The sequence below is a fragment of the Bison bison genome, unplaced genomic scaffold (assembly GCF_000754665.1).
Source record: "Bison bison bison isolate TAMUID 2011002044 unplaced genomic scaffold, Bison_UMD1.0 scf7180017864349, whole genome shotgun sequence".
Lineage (NCBI taxonomy): Eukaryota > Metazoa > Chordata > Mammalia > Artiodactyla > Bovidae > Bison > Bison bison.
In genome coordinates, this window is record NW_011494921.1 from 3,844,599 (window position 1) to 3,866,425 (window position 21,827).

At 50.6% G+C, this 21,827-nt stretch overlaps 1 protein-coding gene across 1 annotated transcript in view; it reads left to right on the forward strand.

The window, feature by feature from the left end:
• CCBE1 (collagen and calcium binding EGF domains 1) overlaps positions 1-21,827 on the forward strand; it is a gene marked incomplete at its 5' end in the record, with an annotated part of 228,715 nt that overhangs the window by 195,723 nt on the left and 11,165 nt on the right. The window contains 3 exon segments of the mRNA XM_010854822.1: positions 3,644-3,778; positions 6,081-6,233; positions 17,063-17,169. Coding sequence (XP_010853124.1) covers positions 3,644-3,778; positions 6,081-6,233; positions 17,063-17,169 — 395 coding nt within the window.

The following is a 21,827-nucleotide window of genomic DNA, read 5'->3' on the forward strand; positions in this document are numbered from 1 at the left end:
CAACCATGAAATTAAAAGATGCTTACTCCTTGGAAGGAAAGTTATGACCAACCTAGACAGCATATTAAAAAGCAGAGACATTGCCAACAAAGGTCCATCTAGTCAAGGCCATGGTTTTTCCAGTGGTCATGTATGCATGTGAGAGTTGGACTATAAAGAAAGCTGAGCACCAAAGAATTGATGCTTTTGAACTGTGGTGTTGGAGAAGACTCTTGAGAGTCCCTTGGACTGCAAGGAGATCCAACCAGTCCATCGTAAAAGAAATCAGTCCTGAATATTCATTGGAAGGACTGATGCTGAAGCCGAAGCTCCTTTGGCCACCTGTTGGGAAGAACTGACTCACTGGAAAAGACCCTGATGCTGGGAAAGATTGAGGGCAGGAGAAGAAGGGGATGACAGAGGATGAGATGGTTGGATGGCATCACCGACTCGATGGACATGGGTTTGGGTGGACTCTGGGAGTTGGTGATGGACAGGGAGGCCTGGCGTGCTGCGGTTCATGGGGTCGCAAAGCGTCAGACATGACTGAGTGACTGAACTGAACTGAACTGAACTGATTTCAAAACTTAAGACCCTCCTCAGTCTGTCTCCCTCACACCCAGCTCACTCCCCAGCCCTGTTCTCAATACTTAATAATGTATACACATATTTTAGATTCTTTTCTATTATAGATTATTACAAGATTCTGCATATAGCTCCCTTTGCTACACAGTGCCTCCTGCATGTTTACTTTGTATGTGGTCATGGGTGCTGTTAACCCCACACTCCTGATTTACCCCTCCTCCTCTTTCCTCTTTGATAACCACAAGCTTGTTTTCTATGCCTGGAAGTCTGTTTCCATTTTGTAAATTTGTCTTAATTTTTAGATTCCACACATAAGTGATATGTCTTTCTCTGTCTGACTTCACTTAGTAAGATGTTCTCTGGGTCCATCCATGTTCCTGCAAATGGAATTATTCCATTCACTTTTGTGGCTGAGTAATATTCCATTGCATGTACGTACCACATCTTCTTTCCCCGTCCCTCTGTTGATGGGCGCTTAGGGTGCTTCCGTGTCCTGGCTGTTGTAAACAGCGCTGTGAGCATTGAGGTGCCCGTTGCTGTTCAGTTGCGTGTCCGACTGTGACCCCATGGACTGCAGGCTTCCCTGTCCTGCGCCATTTCCAGGAGTTAGCTCAAACTCATGTCTGCTGAGTCAGTGATGCCATCCAACCATCTCATCCTCTGTCATCCCCTTCTCCTCCTGCCTTCAATCTTTCCCAGAATCAGGGTCTTTTCCAGTGAGTCAGCTCTTCGCATCTGGTGGCCAAGGTATTGGAGTTTCAGCTTTGGCATCAGTCCTTCCAATGGATATTCAGAGCTGATTTCCTTAAGGATGGACTGGTTGGATCTCCTTGAAGTCCAAGGGAGTCTCAAGAGTCTTCTCCAACACCACAGTTCAAAAGCATCAATTCTTCAGTGCTCAGCTTTCTTTATAGTCCAACTCTCACATGCATACATGACCACTGGAAAAACCATAGCCTTGACTAGATGGACCTTTGTTGGCAAAGTAATGTCTCTGCTTTTTAATACACTTGTAGTACTACATAACTATTCTAATATCAGGAAAAACAAAAGGGCCTTCCAGAAAAGATAGGGAATTAGAGTATTCTTCCAAACTCAGCCAAAAATAGTTTTATATTGTTATTATGTTGCCAACACTGAAGACTTATCAAACAAAAATGTCATGGAGTGGACAAGGGCAGGATGGAGGTGGTAGGAAGTGTGGAGGTGGTTGGGGAACCAGTGATAAAGCTGAACGCATCTCATCCAAGGCTAGAAATGCACAGAGAGTACTTAGCACACAGAGGAGGAGGAGGCACTCAGAGACACAGAGGGAAATCGTGAAAGAATCAGCCAGGCGAGGCGGAAGTGGCGCCTCAGCGGAGCTGGAATGCGGGAAGAGATCTGGGCTGCTGTTTGTCAAAATCGGTTTTATTTGAGCATAATAGTCAATGCAGGATCCCTGACTTCCGTCTACTCCACCGCCTGCTTGACTGGCTACAGCTGGGCAGCCCACCGCCAATCCCGGCTGAGCCATTGTTCTTAAGCAAAAAGAGCACAGAACATGGGCCACCTCGAGGTGATGCTTTGTTGAAGACAACGCGTTTGATCAGGGACACACACAGGCAAAGCAACCCTGGAAGCACATCTGTGGAGAGGAGCAATGAGCAAGGGCCACCTTCCACGCCGTCTGGAGTTTGCCGTGATTCTGGTCTCACTGACCCCGCCTGCATCGGGGCCTGACAGCCCCCCGACTCCAGCTCCCAATGTGGCCAAGCACAGCCAGGCTCCCTCCATGTCCGGGGCTGGTGTGTCTGTCAGCACCTGGGGAAGATAGTGCACTGATTAATGAGATGCTGGGTCTAGTCTGAAATAAATGCAGTCTAAGCTCCAGACTTAGAGCCAAGTCCCTTCAGAGGCTCATTAAACGTCACTTTGTTTGTAAGGACTGAGAAAGATGGAGACGCCTTGATTCTTGATGAAATAGAGCATCCGCCCCAGTTTGCATGGTGTTAGGGCTGGAAGGACATCCCCAGCCATTCGACCTTACCCAGCCTCCTCCCAGCATGCAGAGGCGCCACTCCCCGGCCCACTGCCGCCTCCAGGCCACCCAGATGTCAGCCTTCTCATACTCCTCCTGGGAGCCTGCCTGACTTTCAGCACCTCCACCCCTCACTTGGTGATGCCGACGCCCATCATCAGGGCTGGCTGTTGTTCAGTGTTCAGCTGGAAGGAATCCCCCTCTCTACAGCAGCTGGTGGAAAAGAGGAAACAGGCCCCAGGTAATTCAGCAGAACCTGGCCGTCTAAGGCATCTTTGTTCTCTGGATGAGTGACAGAGACCAACTTCTGCAGCAGAAACGAACACAACGTGGTAGAGAACTGTTCACCAATTGAAAAAAAATGGTCAGCTACTGAATTGCACACTCAGAGGATGTGTACAATTCAGAGGATGAATTTTGTGCTACGTGAATTATATTTTAAGAAAGCTGTTCAATTAGAAAAGAAAAGGGGGAAGGCAACAAAAGAGAAATAAAATAACTCTTTACCATAGTGGAAATTCTCAGATCAATTTTTAGCAAGAATAAACTTGAAAAAAAATTTTTAGATAAACATGAAACTTTAATATCTATATATTGACCTTTTTAAAGTTATATGTGTCCAAGTACCCAAAGGAAAATCTCCTTTTACCCCAGGACCTGGGTATTTAGATTTGAAGATCTTTGAGCTAGATGAATGTGAGGTTACTTTTATGTAGTAAGCACATTCTACATAGATTGTGCCAATCAATAAGCTATTACAGTTTGTAATGATGCTCTCATAGAAAAAAATAATAATGGCGAGGTGATGCAGGGGAAAATCGCAAGTGATATTTTCCTTGAACCTTTGAGATGCTGAACTCTTGATTACCTGTTGCAGCGCTGCTGGAAGGTTCCTTGTAACTGAAGAATTCATTCCCTCTGCGTGTAGCAGGCCACATCACTGTTCACCCTGAGCTGAGAGTTTGCTGGAAAGTCTGTTCCCGGCCATGGCTGGGTGGCCCCCGCCTCCGCCTAGCCAAGTGACTGTGGTTGATGTGAGCTCACACTCTTCTCTTTCAGATTATGATGTGTGTGCCGAGGCTCCCTGTGAACAGCAGTGCACAGACAACTTTGGCCGAGTGCTGTGTACGTGTTACCCAGGATACCGCTATGACCGGGAGAGGCACCGGAGACGGGAGAAGCCATACTGCCTGGGTGCGTGTTACTTCCCAGCTCCGAGGACGTGCCTTTTTCTGGTGACCCTACTGGACATTCTTCGTCAGTGGGGACCCCAGGGGCCACTTTGATCCCTCCTGTTACATCCTGGTACTTGTTGGATGGAGTTGGGGGGGTACTTACATCCTGGTGCTTGTTGGATGGAGTTGGGGGGGTACTTACATCCTGCTGCTTGTTGGATGGAGTTGGGGGGGTACTTACATCCTGGTACGTGTTGGATGGAGTTGCGGTGGTACTGTTCTAGGGGTCACTGCCTCTACCATGATTATGAAAACTGAGGGATCCTTGAGGGATGGGGTACCACTCAGATCCTCACTGGCAGTGAGATGTAAGAACACAAGAAGGAGAATATTATCAAATGAAAACTAGAATAAGGTTAATAAAAAGAATATTAGTGAGCAGAAATGGGAAAATGCAGAATGAGTGAAACAAGAAGCAGCCTCTCTCAGAGGACAACCGGCAAGAGAGACTGGGGAAGAGGAGGGGTCCGTACGGCAGGCAGGCTGGAGGTGGGTCAGGGGGAGCTGAAGCCTGCCCGGGCCCGCTGGACAAAGCCAGCACATCCGTCCCCACCGGCTCGCTCCTGCCACCCTCTCTCACTGGCCTTCCCAGCCCTGTTCTCCTTAGGTGTCTGAGGCGGGTTCACGGTCCTCCGTCCCTGGAGCTGCTTGTATCTTAGTGTGGTCCTTCCATGGCTAAACTGTCTCAGAAACACCCGGGCTTATTGCTTAAAAAAAAAAAAAAAAAAAGTTTCCTAGTCTCCTCTCAGCTCCCGAGAGTAGATGCAGAAATCTGCAAATGCACAGTGAAGTTTGCGTTTCAGCTCAAAGATGGATGGGGGACACAGAAGGGAGATCGGAGTGGAAAATAAAGCAGCCCCTTCTCTGCCCCGGTGGGGGAGGGGGGCTCTGGAGAGCCTCATTTTAAGAAATGTTCCAGATAGTAGGTCTCCTGGCCTCTCCCCTGCAGCACTGGGATGGCACCTCCCACTGACCAGGAATGGAGTGGAAACCACCCAGCGAAGAAAGGGGGACCCGTGGGCTCTCCTCTGGAGGGTGAGGTACCCCCGTCAGTCAGCATCTGAAGTCCCAGGTGTCATATCTGATTCCAGTTGCGGTGGCTCCAGTACCCAGTTCTTTTCACCTGGGGCCAGCAGCACTGGCCTGCGGCTAAGAGTTCCACCTCTTTCTCTCCCCTGGCAACCTTGTCCTCCCTGCTGCGGACAGTAGAGGCAGCCTCGTCCTTGGGCTCAGGGCACATGGACAGAGGCAGTCACCCTAGTAACTGCAGAGGAGGCTGTGACATCTCAGTCCTCAGGTGACACGGCATGAACTGCCATGTGGGGAGCACCCAGGCGACCACGTGCCCCTCGTGGGCACACAGGGTCTGCCAGAGGTGGGTCCCAGGCAGCTGGTCCACGGCATGGCTGGGTCGCTGCCGGCATTCTGGAGCATGGGGCGCGGCCTTCTCCTCTGGACGTGTGTGCACAGTCTGGGGCTCTGCGTCCTGGCCCCGGCCTGGTGTCCACAGCCAATGAGCAGGACACGGGGTCTGGGCCTCCCTCTCTCCTCCTGCGGGGAGACGGTGTGGTTTCCACCAGTTCAGTAGGGGAGCAGGTCTGAGACCTACACGGTTCATGTGGACTCTCGCCAGCTCCTTGTTTGATGGTGTCATGGCTCATTTCTGCCTCAAGGAGGGGTCTGTTTGGGTCATCGACGGGGCCGAACTTTTCTGGGAAAACTCTGTCCATTAGACCCACTGTGACTATTTTCCTTTATCAGAAGCAGTTCTAACTGGGAAGGAGCCAGTGGCCTTAGGTCACCACCACGCTGTTAGGAGCCTGTGGTCAGAAACGGATCGTAAAAACCCTCTGCACACTACGGAAGTGATTTCTATGAAAGTGGTTTTCCAAAACATGTTGCCATCCGTTACCTCATTTCCTCTTCCAAGGAGCCCTGCAGAGTGTTTAGGGCAGACTTCACTGCCGAGTCCTCCAGTGACACGTTCAGGGTCTAGCGCTGCCTGCCCCGAGCCACGTGACCTGGTAGCGGCATAGCCCCACACAGGAAGCCCATCAACCATCCGTTTGTTACCATGGTGACCTTGCCGGAAGTGCTCTTGTCTGGTCGGCCCGCGTCTCTAGCTTCCCGCATTCTCCCGTGCTCTGGCGACAGAGGTCTGGCAGAGTGGCCTTTGCCGACATTAGCAGAGGGGCCAGGCCTCTTGTGTCAGAAGTGGTCTCTTTGAGACTGAGCGTTCTCTGCACTTGGTTCAAACCCAGATATCGATGAGTGCGCCACGAGCAACGAGACGCTGTGCGCGCACATCTGCGTCAACACCGTGGGCAGCTACCGCTGTGAGTGCCGGGAGGGCTACGTCCAAGAGGAAGACGGCAGGACGTGCACCAAGGAAGACAAGTACCCCAATGACACTGGTGAGTAGGCAAGAGGGGCACCCCGTAGTGGTGGGCGGGTGGGCGGGTGGACGGATGGATGGATGGACAGGTGGATGGGTGGACGGGTGGATGGATGGACGGAAGGATGGATGATGGACGGACGGACGGACGGGTGGGTGGATGGACGGAAGGGTGGATGATGGACGGACGGACGGACGGGTGGATGGATGGATGGACAGGTGGATGGATGGATGGATGGATGGGTGGATGGAGGGATGGATGATGGATGGACGGACGGACGGGTGGATGGATGGATGGACAGGTGGATGGATGGATGGATGGGTGGATGGATGGATGGAAGGATGGGTGGATGGACAGGCGGATGGGTGGATGGATGGGTGGGTGGGTGGATGGATGGATGGATGGAGGGATGGATGGATGGATGGACAAATGGACGGATGGACGGACGGGTGGATGGATGGATGGACGGATGGACAGATGGATGGACGGGTGGATGGACGGATGGACGGACGGGTGGGTGGATGGGTGGATGGACAGATGGATGGATGGACAGGTGGATGGGTGGGGGGGGTAGATGGATGGATGGACAGATGGATGGATGGAGGGATGGATGGATAGATGGATGGATGGGTGGGTGGGTGGATGGGCAGGCAGGCACTTGGGAACCCACAAGTTTCCTCCGGAAGCTACAGACAGGACATGGCATGTGTGTGAATAGCAGGTGGGATCTGGGTGAGAGAAAGGACAGAAGGGCACACCCCTGGGGACCCAGTGAACCGCAGTGCCTGTTGGCCGCAAGGCTCACGAGCTGCTCGTGAACCGGGAGAAGCTCAGCACCCAGCACAGGGGGGGCGTGCTCATGGACAGATGGGCAGGACTCAGGGACCAGCTAAGACCAAACCAGGAGGGACAGCGATGAGGCCAGATGCACTGGGTTCCCCCAAGGAAAACGAACGGGCTGAATAAAAACACGAAACGCTTCTGGGTGAGGCAGCAGTCCACCTCGGTGCTGCCGAAAGCAGAGCCTGGGGCCCCATGCCTGCGCGTGAGCCGTTACTTGGTTCACGATCAGGTGAAAAACAGAAATGGAGAGCATGGAGAACCGTTTTCTAGTTGTTCATTTTTATTGCCTTTAGTATGCCCAGTGGAGGCCTTTTAGGCGCTGACCTTTCTTCAGAGAGTTTGAGCAACTCATTTGTATTCTTTTGACTGGATTCAGCTGAGATGTCTGATGGCTTAGGGATGTGATCCACCTGAGTGTCGGTCACTGCCTTCTGTAAGCGGTGGGGGAGGCCTTTCAGGCCCGTATCCAACCCCGGTAGGCCCCGAAGCTGCTGGCATCTCCCTGAGCTCAGGGCCCAGCTTCGCCCCCTCAGGAGGGGAGAGAGGCAGGAACACTTCTCTCTTTGGAGAGATCAGCTGGACCTGGGCAGTCTCCAGACGGGGAGGGGGCTCCCAGGGCAAATGATCTGATCCAAGAACTGCAGGGAGAGGAAGGGACCGGGGCTGCTGGGAGCTCAGCAGGTAGTGCTTCTCCCATGTAACCTGATATTCTAAAAAGGGTGGACACTGTGGCCATCAGCCAGGGACAGCCAACAGCTGGGGACCAGCTGCCGGGCGCAGAAAAACTACAAAGCCAACCCTGAGAGCAGCCGGGGTGAGTCATGAACAAGCCACCGTCTATCAGGAATAACGTGAAATGTCTGCATGGAGTCAGCGCAGGGGTGGGCAATGGGGATGGTTGGACTCGATCAGAGGGCTCAGTGCGACGCTTTCTAAAGCCTGAAACACGGGGGGCCAAGGTGCCCAGAGGTGCGGAAAAGCAGGGGCTCACAGTCTTTTGAGCATCAGGGTTGAGAAAAGATTTTTGCCCCCACAAAGAATCTGCCTGCAATGCGGAAGACCTGGGTTCAGTCCCTGGGTTTGGAAGATCCCCTGGAGAAGGGAAAGGCTACCCACTCCAGTATTCTGGCCTGGAGAATCCCATGGACTCTGTAGTCCATGGAGTCGCAAAGAGTAGGACACAACTGAGCGACTTTGACTTTACTTCACTTCCAGTGAATACTCAGGGTTGATTTCCTTTGGGGCTTCCCTGGTGGCTCAGATGGTAAAGCGTCTGCCTGCAATGCTGCAGACCCAGGTTCGATCCCTGAGTCAGGAAGATCCCCTGGAGAAGGAAATGGCAACCCACTCTAATATTCTTGCCTGGAGAATCCCATGGACAGAGGAGCCTGGTAGGCTACCGTCCATGGGGTCACAAAGAGTCGGACACGACTGAGCAACTTTACATACTTACTTACTTTTTTAAAATTAGCACTTGGAATTAAAATCCTTTTTGTCCCATGGTGGAGAAGGTTTGGGGGAGGAGAATCGTCCACTTACCTCTTAGGTTATGTTCCTCATTGAAAGGAAGGATCTCACTGGAAAAATAAAAAGTGAAACACGAGGTACACCTTGCCACTGGTGTTGTGTGTAGGCTGACCCGAGACTCAGCAAGAGGAAAGACGCTTTCTAAATGTTCGTCTTGGAATTGGATTTATAGCTGTGCTCCGAGCCAGGGAGCCCATAGGCTTGGGCTGTTGTTGTTCAGCCGCTAAGTCATGTCCCACTCTTTGCGACCCCATGGACTGCAGCACGCCAGGCCTCCGTGTCCATCATCAACTCCCAGAGCCTGCTCAAACTCATGTCCATTGAGTCGATGATGCCATCCAACCATCTCATCCTCTCTCACCCCTTCTCCTCCCGCCTTCAATCTTTGCCAGCATCAGGGTCTTTTCCAGTGAGTTGGCTCTTTGCATCCAGTGGCCAAAGTATTGGAGCTTCAGTCCTTCCAGAGAGTATTCAGGGTTGAGGGGTCCTCAACCGGGTAACCCTGTTGTGTCTTTGTGTCCCATTTCTATTCAAATGAAGTCCTGTTTACCTGGGTGTAAGGGCAGCATTGAGCAACCCAGTCTAGAGAGAACCAGCAGAGCGGGCAGCGACAACCGCTGAGTGGGGTTAGAGGCTAAGGATCTCCAAACAGCAGAACCTGAGTCGTCCGTGAGCACTGCCCAGCTGGGGGGTGGGGGGTGGGGTGGGGTAGCGTGGTCTGCCCAGAGACCCGACCTTACCTAGCAGAGACCAGAGGAGTCGGATGGAATTTCCGGAGCCTAGGGCAAGATTTTAGACTCTGAATCGACTTGTTCTGTGGTCTCGGGTGGCCTCCGCCTCTTGCACTAATTCTTAGCTTCCTTGTCCTCATCCCTCTGAAGCCACCCTGTCCAGGGATGGGTCTGAGCCAGAGGTGGTGACAGGCTGGACTGTGATGGGAGGCCCTCACGTCCAGCCTTGCTTGTGGGCAAGGTGGACTCTGAGAGGGGCTCAGCCCAAGGGCCAGGGGATGGGAAGGTCTCACTGCAGCTTTGAAATTAAGTCTCTTGTGCTGAATTGGTCCTGTGACCACACTCCTGTTTCCTTTCCTGAAAGATGAATTGCACTTTTTAAAAAATATGCAAACATACACGAAGTTTCGGTACAAGAGATCAAGAATTTAAGTGATGACCAGTCAGACTTCTAAAGCTGAGAATTCAATTAAAAAAAAAAAATCAGAGAGGTCTTAAGTACTGATTGGTTTTGCACCTTCTCTACTGTTACTTTCATTTAAAGACTATTTTACCAACCATTTATTGCACCATTTTTCCACATTGTCTTCCATAGGGCTTTGTGGTCCTGGGAGATGTCAATAAGCCTTTCTTTGTTTGAAAGGTTCTGTGTTCAGATGTTCAAGGAGAATGTATTTACTGCTTGCTTCTGCAGGATTCATGATATGAGTGTATTAAATTCCCAGAGCTTGCCATTCAAGGAGTTCCCTGTAGCTCAGACAGTAAAGAATCCGCCTGCAATGCAGGAGACCCGAGTTCAGTCCCTTTGTTGGGAAAATCCCATGGAGGAGAGCATGGCAACCCAGTCCAGTATTCTTGCCTGGAGAATCCCATGGACAGAGGAACCTGGTGGGCTATATCCACAGTGTCACAAAGAGTTGAACATGACTGAGCGACTCACACACACGTGTGCCATTAAAAAATGTTAATTTTGATTAAACCTGTACTCCCCGAAATTATTTTCTGAAGACACACTCATAAGCATCTCACAAATGGCAGTGTCCTGAAAGATAACAGTTTGGAAAATTCTAACATATTAGCATCAAAGAGCTGAGCCCTGGGGCCCAAAGTTGACAGGTCATCTGGTCGACTTTCAGGCAAGGATGCTGTCACCGCCAGGTGAAGCAGCCACAGTCTGAGGGTGGGCGGCGGGGAGCTGTGGGCTGCAGATCACGGGGCCTCTCCTGGGTGAGAGCAGGCTGACGCTCGTCCGTCCCGCCCTGCAGAGAGGCAGTCGTTCCTGCTCAGCGGACGGGGCCCGTCCGTTTCGTCAGGAAGAGCAGGCTCGTGGTGGAACAGCCCAGCTCCCTGCACAGCTGAGCCTGGGCTTTGAATGCTCTCTGTCCTCCCTCCTCTGCTTCCTCCAAGCATCACAGCTACAAAGAGCTGGACCGTTCCAGTTTTTAAAACTACCTGTGGTATCCCACTGCCTGCCCCCGGCAGCCGCATGCTGGAAGGATCTCTCCATATTTCATTTTCAGTGACTCATCTCTACTGAATTCACCACATAGTCACAGAGGACTCATGGTTGGTTTTCATGTTTTACTGAGAAAAACGTTCTAATGCAGGTAACCAAGGACATCAAGGGTAGGAGCTGAGGGGAGTAATTCGTCCCCATAATTAAAATTACGGGAAAGGACGGGCACATTCTATGCCCTGAACGTTAGAATCATTACTTACACACTGGGCCCCTGAGGAGGTGGGAGCTTTGATGATTCAGGCAACAAGAAGTGAGTGTTCTGGATTCACCTCTTCAGCAGCTGTGATGCAGCGGCAAGTTCCCCTTGGCTTGGGAGTCAGGAGAGCTGGTAGTCAGAGCATCTGTAGTGTCTACCAGCTGGATGTCACTGCACAGGCAGCTCTCCCGACCTCAGTTTCCTCCTCTGTAGACACAAGGGGGTTGGGCTAGGTGAGCGCTGAAGACCCTTTTACCATCACAAATCTTTTTCACAATTTGATGTGATTTAGACAAAGATCCATATACTCAAAGCTATGGTTTTTCCAGTAGTCATGTACTGATGTGAGAGTTGGACTTAAAGAAGGCTGAGCACCACAGAATTGATGCTTTCAAACTGTGATGCTAGACAAGACTCTTGAGAGTCCCTTGGACTGCAAGGAGATCCAACCAGTCCATCCTAAAGGATATCAGTCCTGAATATTCATTGGAAGGACTGATGCTGAAGCTGAGGCTCCACTACCCTGGCCACCTGATGTGAACAGCTGATTTGTTGGAAAAGACCCTGATGCTGGGAAAGATTGAGGGCAAGAGGAAAAGGGGACAACAGAGGATGAGATGGTTGGATGGCATCACTGACCCAATGGACATGAGTTCAAGCAAACTCCGGGAGCTAGTGAAGGACAGGGAAGCCTGGCATGGTGCAGTCCATGGGGATGAAAAGAGTTGGATACAACTGAGCGACTCAACAACAAAGTGTCAGTGGAAATAACTTAAGCCCTGCCAGCCCCATGAGTCCCTGAGCGGCTTTTGTTTCTTTGTGCTTTTATCTAAGTGAGTTCGAAAGGCATGCCTGGCCTCAGCACCTTCTAAACCCAGAACTTTGTCCTACAGTGTCTAAAAGATGAAGAATTATCATCCAGATATTTAGGGGTAAGGAAAGTTAGGAGCCAGACCAGCCCCGCATGTGGGACGCCAGAGGCTGCTGCGCAGTTTCATCCGTTTGGGACTAATTCTTAAGCCCATATTTCATCACAGTCATTTTTCTTTTGAAGAAGAGATAATGATGGAGTGTAAACACGTGTGATCTAAATCCCTCTTCCAAAATCCACCCCCCTCCCCCCGCTTTTTCTTTAAACTTTGCGTTGTCTGCCATCTGTAATGTTAGAAGAGTTTTAAATCGACCACAGCCTCAGGTCATTCTTCAGGAAGTGCGTAGACAGCAGAAGGGCTGGCCTTCGAATGGCCTCTGCTCACGGCAGGGTGGTCGTGTGCCCACGAGCGTCAGGACGCCAGCATCTGGCCAGTAGGCAGGAAGAGCACACTCCGCCAGTTTGATCTTTGTCTCTTTTCAAATATGCGTCTGGAGCCAGTGACGTCACCGCCAGGACATCTGTGGTCCCGATGCAGAGACAAGGACGTGCTGGCTCCATCGTAATTAGCTTGCTGGTCTCTCTTTTTCAACTTCTGTTTTGTTTTTGTTTTTTTTTCCTGATAAAGTGACCTTGACCCCCAACATCACTTATTACAGGGACAGCCAGGTGTTTCATATAACTTTCAGGCTCCACTAATCCATAGATCAGCCATTCTCAACCTGAGGAGCTTTCAAAGGCTGATACTATTCCCTTTCTGTGACCCCCTTATGGGTGGGGTGCAATATGGTCTTCAGGAATTTTAAACAGCTCCCCACCACCACCCTAGATGGTTGCAATGTGCCACCAGAATTGACTACCCACCAGGCACAAATCTTCAGTCAACTTTTAAAACCATATGTGTTTGGTGACTCTGCCTGTATAAAACATGTTGAGACCATCCTTTAGTTTTTCCAAGTTTGTTAAATATTACTAATATGGTATCTCAGGAATTCTGTTCATAATGCTTGCGATGTACAGCTCCCCTCAACTTCAGTAAAAATTAGAGCTACACGCCCCCCTGTGGCTTGTCGATGATACTGCACCTTTGAAATCTGAAGGCGTTGGAACAGGGTAAGGGATGGCTCTCTTAATGTGGTCGTGGTCACACGCATGACCCCATCATTAATGGAGAGTCAGAGATGTCTACCCACATTTCTAAAAGAATTACTAATGTACCCTGCGTGGGATTTTCTTAGCTCCGCATCTTACTGTATCCTGCATTAGAATAGGATACATGAGCTCCGATTCAGGATAGATTGCATGTTCTGCATCTGCACACACCATTATCTTCAGACCCTCTGGAAGCTCCTTCCAAAGGATGATGCAAAGAGCCTTCCCTTGATCTGTAATTTTGCAGGATTAATAAACGACGATAGCCAACCATGACAAGGATACTAACATTTCTTGGGTGCTTGCCGTTTACCAGGCACTGCTCTGGTGTCTTACAGGAGTCGTCTCAGTGCCTCGTGGCACCCACAGGTGACGGCTGTTTTACCGATCCAGGAAGGGATGGTCGCAGAAGCTGTGACTTAGAGTCAGTGGCAGGATTCGAGCCCTGATAAGCCTCCACTCCTTACTCTGCTCCTCTGTGACTGTGGGAGCTTCCAGAGGCTTTGGGACAAAGTTGCCCTTGTTCTCTGAGTTTTGATAACTCCAAAGAGGGACAGGGAACAGGCCAGGGATTTCCAGGTGAGCCGTCGTTCGGCAGAGCTGTTTCCCTGCAGCGGTGATGCTGAACTCACAGGTGCTTCAGAGTCACTTGGAGACTTGGATGGAAAGTCTCCACCACCAGGCCACACTCCCAGGATCCGGGCTCCCTCGGAACCCATATGCTGCTGCTGTCGCTGGCCTAGTGGTCACACGTGAGCCCACCTGGCAGGCTGCCCTCGGTGTCCTGGGCAGAACCCCCAGGAGCGCCCACCACAGACCCTGTAAGTGCTTGCCCTCTGCACACGGCTTCCTGGGAAACCTAACCTAGATGGCAGCCCTTCTGTGCATCTTACTTTCCTCATCTGTAAAGGAGGTTGAACTAAAGATGCATCGATTCTAACATTCCACGATCTGAATGAAATAGCGTCCAGAGCCTGGTAAAGAGGTTTATTATTGAGAAAATATCAAGTGGCCTTAATCACACCAATACTCGATAAGTTTAGCTGAGTGTATAAAAACAGAAATGGACAGATGGGCTTTTAACCCTTGTTTGTGATGGACCGGTTCTGCCAGCAGGGCTGGTTCCTTAAAAGGAAGGTTGATCTCAAATTGTTGAACAGGTATCCTCATTTATTTTACATTGCCGGCACCTCATATGGGGCTTGGTAAATCGCAGATTTTCCATAACTGATGAGAGAGAGATGGATGGATGGATGGATGCACAGATAAACGGATGAGAGGTAAGTGAGCGGGGAGATGGGATGGATGAGACTGATAGATGTGTTATCGGATGGGACAGCATATACTGACCAGTAGATGGGTTGAAAGGGATGAATGCTCACTTGGGAGACCTGGATGTCCTCCAGCTGTCCCAAACCTAACAAACCTGGGCTTCCTGTGCACAAGTCCACCATCCTTTGGCATCGGCACAACCAAAGGTGGGTAAGGCTTCAGTCCTTTACCACCAAGCGTCTTCTTGCATGAAAATTCCATCCCATCCTTATTATGCTGGAGATGGATCTAAACTAGTTCTCCACGTTCAAGCTATGTGTGTTCAAGCTCCATAGGCAAGTGGACTTGTAAATGGTACAGTAAAAGGGAACAAAGAGTCTAAAGGGAATTGCCTGATTTGGGCTCAGATTCAGGAAATCTCAGTTCTAAACCCAAATCAGTTAATGACTTGCTGGATAACTTTCCTGACATCACCAAACCTTAGTTTTCCCTCATTCTGTTGTTCGTGTTAATCCCAGAATCCTTGCCAGTTTTATCAGGCAAAGGGAATTCAGAAGAGCTTGGTGGGCCTGAAGCCTCTGCCAGACACCCTCTCCTGTCTACTGGAACCCAGCCTTGTGCCAAGGATTTAATAGGCGTCACCCCAGTTCATCCTCACAATAGGCCTGGGTCATAGGAATTCCAGTATCATGGTTGAAGAAATTTGGGCTCATAATGGTGAGATCACTTCCTTGAGGTCCCCGAGCTAGTGACGGCACTGGGGTGTGCAACCCTATGCTGACTGAGGAGGTCGTGCCCTTAACCGGCATTTCACCAGCTCCACTTCACCTCCTCCAGGTGAAGACTTTTTCACAGCTCGTCGTGACACAGCTGTGACGTGAATGGAACCAGTCTCCCGCGGGTATCAACTGAGTGGGGGCGGGGGAAGCTCCTGGTGGGACGGAATGAGCCTAGAAGACGGGGATGAGCAAGCAGCCTGGTTATATCGCACACACAAAGGATTTAGAAAGAGGCTGCCTTGGTAAAGAACCCACCTGCAATGCAGGAGACTCCAGGTTCAATCCCTGGGTTGGGAAGATCCGCTGGAGAAGGGATAGGCTACCCACTGTAGTATTCTTGGGCTTCCCTTGGTGGCTCAGCTGGTAAAGAATCCGCCTGCAATGCGGGAGACCTGGATTCGACATCCCTGGGTTAGGAAGACCCCCTGGAGAAGGCAAAGGCTGCCCACTCCAGTATTCTGGCCTGGAGAATTCCGTGGACTGTATGGGGTCGCAAAGAGTCAGACACGACTGCGCAACTTTCACTCTGTTGCCTTTCTCCCAGAGGTTCAAGTGCTTCACCCAGTCAATGCTGAGACAGAGCTTCAGGCTGTGTATTCAGGCATCATGGTGTTGCTTACGGCCGCTCAGCAAGACTGAGAGACGCTTCCCCGCCTCTGCCTGCTGGCTTAAGAAGTGGGTTCCCAGCGTGTGTCCTCTAAGCCTCAGGCCTCCCACGCAGCACGGGGGGTGCATTTGGCCAATGAGCTCTGAACATGCTCTACCTTCCACCCTGCACTGCTGCTGTGGGTCTGAGAACTCAGCTGCCAAGTTGCCCTCAGGCATCCTCCCCTCCCAGAGAGTGTCTCCCAGACGAGCTGTCTCGGTTGTGGAGGCTAAGTGTCTGGGATCACGGTGTCTGTGGGGTTGCACCCTTATGAGGGCTCTGATGGAGAATGTTCCAGGTCTCTCTTCCAGCTACTGGTGGGTTTCCAGAAGTTTTTTTCCCAGAAGGAAAGGGCTTTATTTTTATCTCTTACCATAGCTTTACAAGCAAGTTTTGTTTTTTCTTTGGTTGGAGTATAGTTTGGGTTTCCTAGGTGGCACTAGAATAAGGAACTCTCTTGCCAACGCAGGAGATGTAAGAGACGCGAGTTCGATCCCTGATTTGGGAAGATCCCCTGGAGGAGGGCATGGCTACCCACTCCAGTATTCTTGCCTGGAGAATCCTCATGGACAGCAAAGCCTGGTGGGCTACAGTCCACGAGATTGCAAAGAGTCAGAGACGACTGAGTGACCAAGCCACACAGCATGAAGGCTGTGTAGATACTGGGTCGTGTCGCTGTTTGGCATTTCCTTAGAGAAACGTGATTTTTCAGAAAGCACGGCACTCCCGTGCTCTGTGGGACAGCACTGGGACCTGCCCGGGGCCTGTCTCGTTTGGCCCTGGATTGGCGTGCCCAGGGCGCCTGGCATTTCTTCCACTGATGTTCCTTCTCAGCGCCCAGCCCTGGTCTGGGGCGCCGCCTAGCCTGGCTGCGCTCTCTTTGAACAGCTGGATCATCAGAAGTGATCCAGTCCAGCTTTGTGAGCACTGCCCTGAGTCCTGTCGCCTGGGCTTGGGGGATGATTTATGGCTTGTGAATATCAGCCCTTAGAGGGACTGTAAGTCGTGTTGGGTTGCTAGAGCCTGCCTCGTGGTAAAAGGGCCACGGCTCACTTTTTCGCACGTGGAAGAGGAAGGTGCTAGGGTGACTCAGTGGAAACAGCTGAGCCTAGAGTGTGAGGGGGTCCCCTCTGCTGACCCCGTGACCCAGGCATGCCGTCGGCGACCCAAGAGCTATAAAATCACCCGCCTCCATCCCTTGCGGATTTTGGCATCAGCCGGCCCACCTGGGACCACCCTGCCTGATGTGGTCTCCTGGGGGCTGGATGCCCGCAGCCTTGCAGGCAGACTCGAGTCCGTCTCTCCCCGCAGGGCACGACGACGAGAAGGTGGAGAACGCGGTCCGAGCCGCCACCTGCTGTGCCACGTGCAAGGAGTTGCACCAGGTGAAGCAGACGGTGCTGCAGCTGAAGCAGAAGGTGCGTGCGGGCGCGTTAGAAACCATCGCGTGAGATAAAGGGAAGTGGGGGACGTCTGGAAGCAAGAAGGCAGTGTCCACCCATGGCTTGGTTGGATATTCCCTGAGATTGGTGCCAACTGGGTTTGGACTGGAACGCTTTGCCCAGCCACCCTCAGAGCTCAGTATAGTTCAACAGAACAACGAAGGCAGGGCGGTGGTGGTGGTGGTTCAGTCGCTCAGTTGTGTCCGACTCTTTGCAAACCCACAGACTGCAGCACACCAGGCCTCTCTGTCCTTCACTGCCTGCCGGAGTTCGCTCAAACTCATGTCCATTGAGTCAGTGATGCCATCCAACCATCTCATCCTCTCTCATCCCCTTCTCCTCCTGCCTTCGATCTTTACCAGCATCAGGGTCTTTTCCAATGAGTCAGCCCTTTTGCATCATGTGGCCAAAGTTTTGGAGCTTCAGCATCAGTCCTTCCAGTGAATATTCAGAGTTAATTTCCTTTAGGATTGACTGGTTTGATCTCCTTGCTGTCCAAGGGACTCTCAGGCATCTTTTCCAATATCACACTTTGAAAGCAATGACTAGTAAAATAGCCTGCTAGGTAAGGGGCACAGGAGAATCAGAGAGAACGAACTATGATTCGTGCAGCTTTTTGTGAAATGAACATCCCGACGCGTGGCCCTTTCATGATTCTAAATAGGATACAGTACAGTCATCGTTTGCCTGTTTTATCAAAGCAAACATCTTTATAAACTTCCACAGCTGGTGATGAATTTCTGTAGCAGCTTTATTTTTCACGTTTAAAAGTTACAGCCTGTACGTTGGGCTCCATGCAGCGGGGACAGCAGTGCCTTGGGAACATTGTGTCACCAAGCTGGAGGACTGACTCCCTTTGTCTGAGGCTCCCACACATGCCTGATGGACCAGATTTCTAGTAACATCATTGTGCTGAGAGGAATGCCCCTGGGGGGATTTAGAACCCTGAAATCCTGTTGAAGGCCCCAGTCGATGGTGTTTATTATACCTGAGGTCAGTGAATTCACCAGTCTGTCAGCAGCTCAGAAATTGCTCTTCTGCTGGTAAAACATAAACTTGCTAGTTTATTTAATTGCTTCTCCTGAAGGCTCTTAGTACATCAAAGAGGTGTGTGTGATCTGTTTAACTTTGGCATCTAGTTATTGTAAAGGACGAAAGGGTACGATTAGACAGTATTGCTTTTCTGTGTTCAACAAACATGCAGGCACGTGAGATCCATAGCTTCCCGTGAAACAGGCAGGTCAGTCGGCTGAGAAGATCAGTGGCTTTGCTGGCTTGTGGCACACTGGTGGTGAAGATCTCCCAGCTTTAACAGACGCATGTACGTGTGTGATGTTCCAGTTCCCAAATAGCTTGTAATCTGATCGACCAGGCAGAAAAACTTGTAAGTGCATCAGTGTAAATTCAGAGTTCTAAATAATACTCCCCACAGAGATATCCTCAGGTTGAAACTTGGATTGGTATCAGTATTTACAGAGTTGAGTCTGAAAAAGAGTTCATGGACGAAGTTTGCGTTTCATAGGCCAGAGGATTTCGGGCCTGAGGGAGGCAGTTGATGAATGATGGATGTCTCAAGGCCCAATGCTCGTCTCCGTTTTCTTCTCTGGAGAATTAATAATCCAAAAGCTACAGAGAAGCTCTTTCTAGCCTGAGTGATTTTGGGAGTCACTGCTGCTAAGTCTCGCTGGTTCAGAGACTCAGTTGCTAATTCACCATCTGGCTTTCCCCTCACCTCCCTGCGGTGTTTTATGATCCATGAGAGAAGAAATGTTATAAAGAACTTGAAATGTTATGTTCCCCTAAGGCCCTTGTAGGTGAGCTGCTCACAGATCCAGCGACAATGCTTGGTAGCCCTGCAGTGACTCTCAGGCACGGGATTTGGCCTGGAATTGGTCTGCCTTATACCGAGTTCTCTTAAAGGCGGCTTGGTGGTGAAGACTCCGCCTGCCAATGCAGGAGAACCCGGGCTCGATCCCTGGGTTGGGATGATCCCCTGGAGGTGGAAATGGCAACCCACTCCAGTGTCCTTGCCTGGAGAATCCCATGGACAGAGGAGCCTGGTGGGCTATGGTCCATGGGGTCGCAGAGTCGGACTCGACTGAGCGACTGAGCACGCACATGCATGCCAGGTTCTCCTGCAAGCCCACTGTGGCAAGTGGGCTAAAGCTGACGTTAAAGGAACTTCACAAGGAACGCTCCTTTTTTACACTTTTTACCTATGTCCTTCGTTTTTGGCTGCGCTGGGTCTTCGTCGCTGTGCGGGGCTTTCGTTGGCTGTGGCGTGTGGGTCTCTCACTGCAGCGGCTTCTCTTGTCGTGGAGCACGAGCTCTAGGAAACGCGGGCTTCCGTAGTTACGGCACAGGCGCTTAGTTGCTCCGCCCCCTGTGGGATCTGTCCTGAGCAGGGATCGAACCCACGTCCCTTGCATTGGTGGGTGGATTTTTACCCACTGTACCACCGGGGGACCTCCAGAGCAACGCATTGTTAAAGGTGCCTAGTAGAATATGTTGTTCTGCAGTTGATGAAGCAGTTTCACAGCCAGGATCCCGTTTAATTCTCACCGTGATACCCATATTGTCAGAGAGCTGCAGTCGCTGCCCGGGAGGCAGAGCAGACCCTCATTCTAGGTCTCCTGAGCCCTCCTCCTGCAATGCCGCAGGGCTTGTCGGTTGCGTGTCAGCCTCCGCTCACTGCTGCTGAAGCCAGCTGTTCTGTTGGAGACAGAGCCTAGGACAGCTGCCCACATACACTTAGGCTCAGAAGTAGGTTACCGGGTGTCCTGGACCGTGGCCAACCCCACCGCGTAAAACCGTGCGCAGATGTGTTGAACGACACCGTGAGGGTGCAGTCAGCGAAATCCTGACGTGGGAAGCTCTGCAGGGCCGACGCCCTGGGCCCCTGATGGGTAGAGGCTAAGGACAGGAAAGGTGGAGCAGCCCCCCGCAGGTTAAAGCAGCTTAAAAGATGTCTTGTTTTTTTTAAGTGAGCGAGACTAAACCAAAGCATCTAGGCCTGCACAGTTGGGCCATAAATTATTTTTTAAAGCATAGGAAGTGATTAAAACCAGGATAGTAGTTACTTTGGGGGGAAGGAGGGGTGATTGGGTCAGGGCCTGTGGACAAAGTTCTGATGTTGGACTTGGGTGTTCATTAAAAGGGTGTTTGTGTTATAAGATTTCACTTAGATATAGAGTTGTGGGGATTTTGTTTTGCTTTGTTTGGGTACATTTTTTAAATTTACTTGTTTTTGGCCACACCAGCACACATGGGATCTTAGTTTCCCAACCAGAACTTGAACCTGTGCCCGCGGCGTTAGAAGCACAGAGTCCCAACTGCTGGACCACCAGGGAAGTCCCCAGATTCTGTGCTTTTATTTTCCAATTGAAAAAAAAAAATTGTTTTAATGGTGTAAAGATTCCATCATTTAACTTACAGGGAGGGGTCATGGTCCCATCAGAACACTGAAGAAAAATCTGAGCCAAGGGACCAGTTTTTCAATTTATTATGTTTTTTAATGATATGAAGAAATTATTATTTTTTCAGGTTTGACTTTTTAATTGAAATATAGTTGATTTACAATGTTATATTGGTTTCAAGTGTTCAACATCATCAATATTTTTATAGGTCATATTCCATTTAAAATTATTATGAAATATTGGCTATATCCCCTGTGCTGTACAATGTACTTTGTGGTTTATTTGTTTTATGCATAGTGGTTTCTACTTGTTAATCCCCTTCCCCTCTCCCCCGTGGCAACCGCCACTTTGTTCAGTGTATCTGGTAGTCGTCCATTTTGTTCATTTGCTTTCTGCTTTGATTCCACCTGCAAGTAATCACAGAGCACCTGGCCTTCTCTAACGCATTTTACTTAGAACAGTGCTCTCCTAGTGCATCCACGTTGCTGCAGATGGAAAGTTTTCATTCTTTTTTATGTATCCAAAGGAAACAAAGGCTTAGACGGTAAAAGCTCTGCCTGCAATGCAGGAGGCCCGGGTTCAATCCCTGGGTCCGGAGGATCCCCTGGAGAAGGGAATGGCTACCACTCCAGTATTCTTGCCTGAGAAATCCCATGGACAGAGGAGCCTAGTGGGCCACAGTCCATGGGGTTGCAAAGAGGCAGACATGACTGACCGACTAACACTTTCAAAGAAAAATGCTAATTCAAAAAGATACATGCCACCCAGTGTTCATAGCAGCATGATTTACAATAGCCAACGGAAGCAACCTAAGTGTCAGTCAACAGACGAATGGATAAGGAAGCTGTGGCGTGTATACACACACACACACATAGACACCGTGGAAGGAGCAAGTTTTTAACAAGACCCTCGTGTCCCTGTAGCAGAAGCAATCTGAGTTGAGGCTGCATTGCTGCAGAGCAGTCAAGGGAAGCGTGAGAGAGTGGTGAACCCCTGTCGTGGCCTGTGACGGGCTGGGAGATGATGAACGATGAGAAGGCACAGAGTAAAAATTTGCCTTAAATAAGCTTCCTGTCTGAGCTGAGAAACCAAGCCCACCGCGGAGTCAGCCCACATGGCCGAGTAGGCTGGTCCCGGCAGCGGAAGCTTCAGAAGCGAGAGACCAACGAGGTTTCCCAAGCGTGCGCAGCTTTGCAAGCTGGCGGCTGCTCCTTCACT